Source organism: Corvus hawaiiensis, chromosome 28, assembly GCF_020740725.1.
Source record: "Corvus hawaiiensis isolate bCorHaw1 chromosome 28, bCorHaw1.pri.cur, whole genome shotgun sequence".
In the NCBI taxonomy this organism is placed as follows: Eukaryota; Metazoa; Chordata; class Aves; order Passeriformes; family Corvidae; genus Corvus; species Corvus hawaiiensis.
The window spans coordinates 4,918,760-4,927,584 of NC_063240.1; the positions used below are offsets into that span (position 1 = coordinate 4,918,760).

Here is an 8,825-nt window from a genome sequence, read left to right on the forward strand (position 1 = left end):
GGACAGGGGCAGCACGTGCCATGGGGGTACGGCCCCACAGTTCTTCTTCCCCTCCTTGCCTGGCAGGGCTCAAGGTGGTGCCTCAGTTTCCCTCTGAACGTTGGCAGTGATGTTGGGTACCGGCCGAGCTGTGGGAGCGTTTGGGGAGCAGAGATGAAAGGAGCCACATGTGAGACAGCCCACACCGTACCCCTGCTGCCAGCCGGGGCTGCTTTGGGAGGAGGAGGAGGAGGGCAGGAGGAGGCAGATTCGGGTTCATGCGAGGATGGGTGGGGAAGGCACAGCCGCGCGGGCAGCACAGGGTCGTGCAGGGGAGTGCTCTGGGGTCCCCCACGCCGCGGGCTCTGCCCAGGCACTGCTCTTCTCCGCTGCACCCCGATCACGGGGAGCACCCCAAACCTTCCCCGACCCATCTCAATCCCGGGATGCCGGTCCCCGCCCTCTCTGGGGGACGCACGGACACGACCCCCCCCCCCCGCCCACTCGGTGACGATCAGACCCTCATTGCCTCCCCCCGCCCCCCCGCGCTCATCCCCCTCGCTGCCCCCCGACTCCACCGCCGCTGCCCCCGCCCCGGCCCCCCCGCGCCGCCCCGCCCGGTGATTCACGCCGCCCCGCCGCTTTATAGCTCAGCCGGCCTCGCCGCCGCCTCACAGCAACAGGTCACCGGAGCGCCCCGGCCCGTCCCGGCCCGTCCCCGCCCGGCCCGGCCATGCCGCTGCGGCTGGCGCTCTGCCTGCTGGCGCTCTGCAGCCCCGCCGCCGCGCACGGTAAGAGCCACGGGGGTCCCGATCCCTGCGGCCGTCCCGGCGCAGTCCGCCCGCCCGCTCCGCCCCGGCCGCCGGTAACGCCGCTCCCGCCGGCAGGTGTTCGGGGCGGGGGCGGCCCGGCCCGGGGTCGCGGCGCCGTTATCGGGCGGCACCCCGGGACACCGCTGTCCCGTCCCGCGGGGCGGATGCCGGGCTCTCGGCGGCGCAAACCCGCTTTACCGGGAGGAGCGGCAGCCGCCGGGTTCCCGGCGGTGACGCTCGGGTGTCCCGGTCCCCGCCGTCCCTCCGTCGGGCGGGTCCCGTGGCTGCGCGGCGGGAGCGACCGCCCGGGTCCCGCCCGGCCCCGCTGCCGCGTCCCGGATCGCGGCGGTGCCGCTGCCCGACCCCGGCATCCCGCACCCTCGTGTGTCCCGGGGGATCCCCGTTCCCGGGCTGCGGGCGGCAGAGTCGGCTCGGGACTGCGTTTCCCCAGTGGGACGGGCCGGGAGCGGGGCCGGTCCATGACCGGGGTGTGGAGTACGGAGCTTGGACCCTCCCGGTTCCGCTGCCGGTGCTAGCGGCTTTCGCCGTGCCTGGGCGGCGTCGGGACAGTGGGAGACGCCGTCCCAAGACCCCGGACCGGGGCTCTATCAGTCCTTCCCAGCGCCTCGAAGCCGTGCGGTGCTGCCGGTGTCGCCTCTCCCGCAGCGGCGCGGGAGTTTCCACCTTCCCTTCGCACGATGCTGAGTGTTCCGTGGGGAGCGGGGGCCGCGCGGTGTTGTAACGGGAAATTGGGCTTGGAAGAGCAATTGGACAAATCCGTGCAGGATAAAACCCCGATGCCAGCCGCGTGCTGGAGCGGCTGGTGCTGCCCGGAGTGTCCAGGCGCTGCTTCCCGCAGCCCGAGGGTTTGCTCCATCCACGGGCTGGGAGCCCCGTGTGCTTGTGACCGAACCAAAATCCTGTGCGTGGGGAAAGAGGGGGGCACAGGGGGTCTAGGGCGGGGGCGGGCTCCGCTTTGGAGCAGGGTGAATCCTGCTTAGGAGGGGAACGACTCCCGCCTGGCAGCGCAAGACCCGTCCCTGCCCCCATCCCTCCCTTCCATCTTTCGCCGTTTAGCAAACCTCAAGCACAGCTAATGAGAGCTCGAACCCAAATAAGCGTCACAAGAGGCTGGTTTGCAGAGGCGGAAATTGCAAAGAAATCACTCACAAAAAAAAAAAAAAAAATCATCTAACTGATTTGCTGGTGGGTCACGGAACAAACAGGCTTTTGAGTCAGAGGGATCCGGTGCCGCGGGTCTGGCCCAGACCCAAGGGCTGGGGCAAGTGCCCTGTGCTCCAGCTGCTGGCTCAGATGCTCCTTGCAGAGGCCGTGGGTGTCGGGCTCCCGTGTCAGGGAAAAATTCCATCCCTCCGTGGGGCCACTGGCACATGCCAGGAGATCCAGCCCTCACGGCAGCCACCCACTAGCCTCACTCTGTCTGCTGCCCTGAGCTGGGACCCCCTCTCTGTGGGGCCAGGCAGAATTTGGGCAGAGATGCAGGCAGAGCAGGGCAAGGGGGAGGCAAGCTGCAAGCCCAGATCCTGGTTGGCAGGCTGGGCATCTCCCAGAGCATCACGGGGAGTGCTGGGATAGCTGGTCTCTCCCTGTGGTCCAAGTGCTGGATTTGGAGCCTGTTGGCAGAAGAGGGCTGGCAGCAGGTCGCAGGCATTGGGGTGGCCATGGGGGCACTGAGTTGCCATGCCAGGGACCCTTGGGGGTGCCTGCTCTGGGACAGCTCTTGTGCCACAGAAGCCAGCACAGAGCATCTCTAGGTTCCTCAACTCATCCCAGGCACTGGAGTGATCCCTGTGCCTCTGCCCCAAGGTGGTCCAGCCACGGCCAGGATCTCACTGCCCTTCACAGGGGCTCTGGCACAGCAGGGATCCCTCACCCTCTGCCCTCTCCGCAGGTGGAATCTGCTGGCTGCAACAGGGGAAGGAGGCCAAGTGCACCATGATCCTGAAGACAGGCGTGACGTGGGAGGAATGCTGTGCCAACGGCAACGTGGACGTGGCCTGGTCTAACTACACCTACCCAGGCAACAAGATCAGCCTGCTGGGCTTCCTGGGGCTGGTGACCTGCCACCCCTGCAAAGGTGAGCGGGCTGGGGGGGGGTGAGGGGCTGTTGTAGGGCCGAGCTCTGCCCAGGGAGAATGTGTGGAGCCCTAGGGGCAATACTTAAGAGTCTGCAGCTCCGGCTGATGCAGCAGCACGGAGCTGGGCTGCCCCTCACCAGACGGGGCTCTCCTTGTTGGTCTGGGACAGCACAGGGACCCTGGGGACTGCTGACCCCATGCTCCTGCTGCTGCAGCTCCTGGACGGATGCTGCTGTGGATCAGGGCTGGCGGGACAGCCTGTGTCCCCCGGCTGCTCTCGTTTTGAGTGTATTTTAGTTGCTCTCCCAGGGGAGTGGGATGCATGACCCAGGTCTTGGCTGGGCAGCCAAGTGCAGGGAGAGGATCTGGGGCTGGCTGTTCCCAAGTTAACCCCTCTGCGCTGGGGCCTCCCTTCCCTGCCCTCACCACGGCTGCTCAGAAGGAAACTTCATCAGGTTTTTCTAAGGAAAAAAAGATCTATTTCTTCCCCTCCGTTGCCCCTCGCTCCTCCCAGCGCGTGTGTGAAATGGCTTTATGTAACGGGCAGTTCCAGAAGTGGAAACTCTCCAGCTGTGAGTTCCAGCCCCGCCAGATGTTTTGGCGTGTGCCAGAGCTGCGGATCCTCCAGCACTTGCGTGGCTGTGTGAGAACACGCTCAAGGACCTGCTACCCACAGGAGGCAGGAGCAGGGCTTTGGAAGGTCATGTTGTTATTTGCTTAAAGGGGAAAAGGTTTTTAACAAAACCACTTCCCCCAGCGCCCTGCACCCCTCAGCACTGCCACAATGGCAGCTCCTCAGGCCCGTCCTGCTGCAGCTTGGGGTTGCACTCTGCACCAGCCAAAAGCTGAGCGAGATCCTGGCCCTGGCCCCATCACTGCTTGGAAGGAGCTGGGAGCACTGGGACCCTCTCCAGGGGCTCCCCTGTGCTGGAGGCAAAGTGCAGTGGGGACGGGCAGCCCTCAACCAGGAGTCTGCACCCACCTCACTTATCTCTGTCGGGAGGCTGGGGGACACAGTGGGGACTGCTATTGGCCACAGACCATGGTGGGGGCTGCGTTTCCTGGGGTTTTTTGGTGTCTGGCAGCAGGATCTTTGAGGAAACCGCTAGAGAGCCTGGCCAGCACGTGCACCACAACCCCCCACCCGCAGCCAGCCCCTGCCTGTCCCAACCAGATGGAGCTGGTGCTGCTCCTCACCAGGCTCCAGAGGCCTTGGAAGAGGGCGGATAAGAGGAGCTGTGCTCCCACTCCCTGGGCCTGTGAGGCTGGGAGAGGTTACTCCAGGATAAAGTGGGCTGCAGCCGGGGCAGCCAGGGATGGTGCTGGCCGGACCCTGGGGGCTCTGCAAATGGGTCTCTGGGGGGAGGTGGAATTCCTGGCTGCAGCTGCTGGGGACACGGTGTCCCCCCCAAGGACCCAGTGCAGGGGGAAGCCAGGCTGCAGGGTTGGGGTCACGGGCGGATTCTCCAACTGCTCCAACTATCCCTTGCTGGGATAGTCTGGATGATCGGACTCTGCTCTGCTGGCAACATCTCAGAGTGGAGGGTGATGAGGGTCTCATTTGCTCTGGCAGCTCTGGGACATGGAGCTGTCCCCCTCTGTCCTGGGGTCCCCCAGTCTCAGTCTTCTCTTCCCTGAGACAGGCCCCAGCTATGGAAATCAGGGAGCAAAATGGGAAAGTGTTTCCCAGCAGGGAATTTCCCCCAGGGACAGCTGAGCCAAGCAGACAGGGAATTTCCCCTTCCTCCTTCTCCTTCTTCTCCTCATCCTCCTCCTCTTTCTCTTTCTCCCCTTCCCCCTCCTCCATGTCTCCTAAGGTGGCCCACCTCCCACAGGGAAATCCCCCTCCGTGCCTCCCAGAGCTCCCAGCACACACCCTGTCTGCTGGGATCCTTCCTGCTGGGGGTGAATCCCCATCTTGGGAAGCCTTTTGGTCCTGCCCTGCGCTTCTCTTCGTGGCTGCTGACGGGTCCCGGCAGTGCCTCTGTCCTGGGAGCTGTGGGGGCATTGGGTCCTTTTGGGATGAGGGATGTGTGTGCTTTGGGAGGCAAAGGGGAGTCCAGCTGCCCCAGCCAGAGCCCCCCATCCCTGCTGCTGACCCCTTTGCCTCTCCCTGCAGAGGCACCAGTGTCTGGGTCCCTGGACACCAGGATGGGCCCCTGCTTGGAGCTGGCAGCCCCTCTCCATCCCCGCCGGCGTGGGCACGGTCCTGGGGCACTGGCAGGACCCCCTGAACCTGGCCCCCGCGCTGGCCGGGAGGTGACCCGGGGGGACAAAGCATCTGCCTGTCTGGGGACCGGCGCTGGCTGCTGCCTCCCGCTCTTGTGTTCCAGTCACGGAGCGAGACAGGGCCGGGCATTGTCTGCTGGGAGCGGCATTCCCGATCGCCCGGACAACTCGCAAAGTTCCCGGCTACTTCTGGTGGAACTGAGGCCTTGTAGAGATAGATTTTTCCATTGCACAAGAAAAAGAAATGTCTCCTTCCAAAGAATAAATAGATGGGAAGGAGTGAGCGAGCTGGTGCTGAGCAGAGCCGGGGCTCCGGCTGGGGTGAGCACTGGAGGATTGCGTGGAGTCGCAGCCAACGACCTGCTCCTTGGAGGAGCTGAGCAGATCCAGATGCTGCTGGGCCAGCTCGGCGTCAGCACACGTGCCGTGACCCGGGGGGTGCTTGGGACCACAAGGGCAGTGCTGTCCCACTTGGTGTCACACCGTGGGGCTGGGCAGGACGGACCCTTCCCTGGTGGGGGGCAGCCAGTGCCACGTCCTCATATGCTGCTGCCCTCTGTCCCCAGAGAGCTGCGAGGGAGTGGTGTGCGGCCCCGACAAGGTCTGCAAGATGAAGCACGGGCGTCCCCAGTGTGCCTGTGCCCCCGACTGCTCCAGCCTGCCCCGCAAGCTGCAGGTCTGTGGCTCCGATGGCTACACCTACCGGGACGAGTGTGACCTGCTGACGGCCAAGTGCAGAGACCACCCCGACCTCGAAGTGATGTACCAGGGCAAATGCAAAAGTAAGGTGCAGTCGTGCCCCTACCCCACTGCGTCCCACCCCCATCCTGTCCCTGTCCTGTCCCCATTCCCTGTGGGACAAGGAGGGAAGCTCTGTCCTGGTGCAGGGCCCTGCAGGACATGGGTCTCAGTGCCCTTTGAGGGGACACTGCAGCTTGTTGGTGCAATGGGGTTTGGTCTTGCTGCGGGCTGAGCAGTAACAGTCCCTAAAATGTCATTTACAAACGTCAAGCCCCTTTTTTTCCTCTTTTGTAAAGAGTGCAGCGATCCTCCCAGCCCTGCCAAGAGCTGTCAGAAGGATTATGGTTATTTTTCCAACCCTCCTTTCTGGAAGGCTTTGCTCTGGACTGCGCAGGAAAACATGGGGCAAGAAATGGGAGTTGGGAGCTGCAGATGCCAAGTCTTCCAATCCATCAGGGAAAGAGAGGAGGGTGGAGGGATGATGGGGGTGCATGAGCCTCCACCCGCTCCAGCAGAGCCCCGGGCAGGGCCTGATCCTGCTGCGCAGGCTCCCTCCACCCCCGTGCACCCTCGCTCCAGCGCTGGGTCGGGTCCAGGGTGACCCTGCCCTTCCCTCTCGCCGAGGCCAGCGCGGCGGCTGCCAGCCTGGCCGCAGTGGCTGCTGCTTTCCTGCCAAGGCACCTGCGTGCGGCCGCTGGCCCAGCCAGGTCCCGCCGCGCCGAGCGGGCTCAGCCCCGTGCTCCGCTGCTGCAGCTGGACCTCGGCTCCTCCCGCGCGGCAAAGCTCGGGCCAGGGCCGAGCCCAAGGGCTCAAGGTCATGAGCTCCCTTGTGCTCAGGATGCCGACCCCTGCCAGCCCCTGACCTTGGGAACAGCACCCATGGGGGACATCAGGACCCTCCGGTCCCTAGCTCTGCTATGTCCCCTGGTAGGAAAAGGTGGGAAGGGACTGGGTTTCCCTGGGATGATGCCCGAAGCCTCCCTGGGGTTCTGAAGGAGCCGTGGGAAGGGGGTGGCTGTTCCTGGGGTCACTCCAACGCTGTGCTTCCCTGCAGAGTCCTGCTCCAGCGTGGTGTGTCCTGGCACCCACACCTGCGTGGTGGACCAGACGGGCAGCGCCCACTGCGTGATGTGCCGGACGGCCCCCTGCCCCGAGCCCACCAGCCTGGACCATGCCCTGTGCGGCAACAACAACGTCACCTACCCCTCGGCGTGCCACCTGCGGCGAGCCACCTGCCACCGCGGCCGCTCCATCGGCGTGCGCCACTACGGCAGCTGCTCAGGTGAGCAGGGCAGGGCAGGGGGCAGCGGGCACCGACCCCCAGTGCCTGCTTGGCCCTCACACCCCCCTCACCACTTCTCTCTGTTTCCAGCTGCGGCCAAATTCTCCGCAGAGACGGACAGCGTGGAGGAGAACTATGTGTGAATCGTCCCTCGGCCGAGCCAGAGCCGGGAGACAGGGGCATTATGTGTATATTGTACAAACCATATACCTGATATTTATTAAGATAAAAAGATCCTTATTTATCCCTGTGTATGTTAAGCAGTCGCAGGGGGTTCCATTCCCATCCTGCTGGCCAGGGAGCAGGGGAGGGGGCTCGTGGCCGCAGCAAGGCCGTGCTGCCCTGGGATGCTCCGGTGCCCGGCAGAGCTCTCCGCTGGCCGGTGCCCTTCCTTGCTGCTGGCGCGGAGTGGAGGGGTGTCCGTGGGCCCCCCCCACGTGTCCTTGGCCGGCAGCCCTGGGCCTATTTATTTTTGGATTAATTCTCGGTACTCTGCTGACGTTTCTGGCCAGGACCTCGAGGTCTAGAGGGAATCTGCGCTTTCGCCTTCCCTGAGGGGCTCGGCCCCAGCTGCCAGCGGCAGGAAAGGCAGCGCACGCTGCATCAGATTGGAGAGAGATAGATATATATTTTTATATATATTAAAAAAATATATGTATGTTATTGTCTCCTAAAGTTTCAGCATGTGTGTGTTCAAACGGATTTCAGTTTAGGTTTTCCTAGGCCCACTCAGACCAGACTCCCACCATCTTCAGAGGCGACACCAGTGCTCAGAGGGCTGCAGTGGCAGCCCTGGCTGGGGGGCACAACCGTCCCCCTACCCAGAGCCCATCGCCTGGGGCAGCTGCCCCCAGCCCTCCTAATCCCTGCCTGCCAGAACAGCTTTGGGCACAGCCCAGGCTGCGGGGGGAGCTGGCCCTGTCCATCCCCCCCGAGGACCCCTCACCGCGGCTGTGCGGCCCCACACCCCCTGCTCTGCCCACACCTGTATTTATTTTTACTCCTTCTCTCATTTCTTCTGTTGTCACCTGTGTAAATACCAGCTCAGCTCTGACACCAAAAAGCTCTTGACTTTATATAAATATCATATATATATTATATGTAAAAATACCTTATTTTCTATTTTTGTATGATTGGGTTCTGACCCCCAAGGCAGACACTTTGGGAACATCCACATTCCCTCTTCCATATTGTTGGGGCATTTTACGGCTGTGTTATGATTTGGATTATAATTAAAAACCAGAATAAACAGTGGTGCATGTCCGGTTTTGTTGGGCAGGTTCTGGGGTCGCAGGAAAATTTTCCTCCTTGGGGCTGTGCATCCACACCAGGGTCTGGGGATGTGGGGAGCCCCCCGCAGCCACGAGGAGCCGCATCCCATCTGCTCCAGCTGCATGCTGGGGTTTTCCGAGGCTGCTCTGTGCGGTGGGAGGGAAGGGGAGAGCGGGGAAGAGCAACCCGCGACGCAGATAAATCTGTTCCCAATCTCGGGCCGTGCCATGAGGGTTTGGTATTTCACAAAACAATTCCTGCCGGTAATTGGGTCCCGATGTGGGATGTTTCCCGGGCGGCCGCCTGCGGCTTGGCACGCTGAGCTCCACGGGAACTGCTGCCGGATCCCCCTCGGCCACATCCCCTGTGCCGGGGGCCGGCATGGCACAGCCCCTGACCCCTGCCCAATCC

At 63.3% G+C, this 8,825-nt stretch overlaps 1 protein-coding gene across 1 annotated transcript; it reads left to right on the top strand.

The window, feature by feature from the left end:
* The first annotated feature begins 657 nt into the window (after window positions 1-657).
* FSTL3 (follistatin like 3) lies at window positions 658-8,396 on the top strand. The gene is made up of 5 exons (XM_048288286.1): window positions 658-770; window positions 2,704-2,889; window positions 5,686-5,901; window positions 6,915-7,142; window positions 7,233-8,396. Exons 1-5 carry the CDS (start codon window positions 713-715, stop codon window positions 7,283-7,285), a joined length of 741 nt encoding a protein of 246 aa, XP_048144243.1. The 5' UTR covers window positions 658-712; the 3' UTR covers window positions 7,286-8,396.
* Window positions 8,397-8,825: the final 429 nt, after the last annotated feature.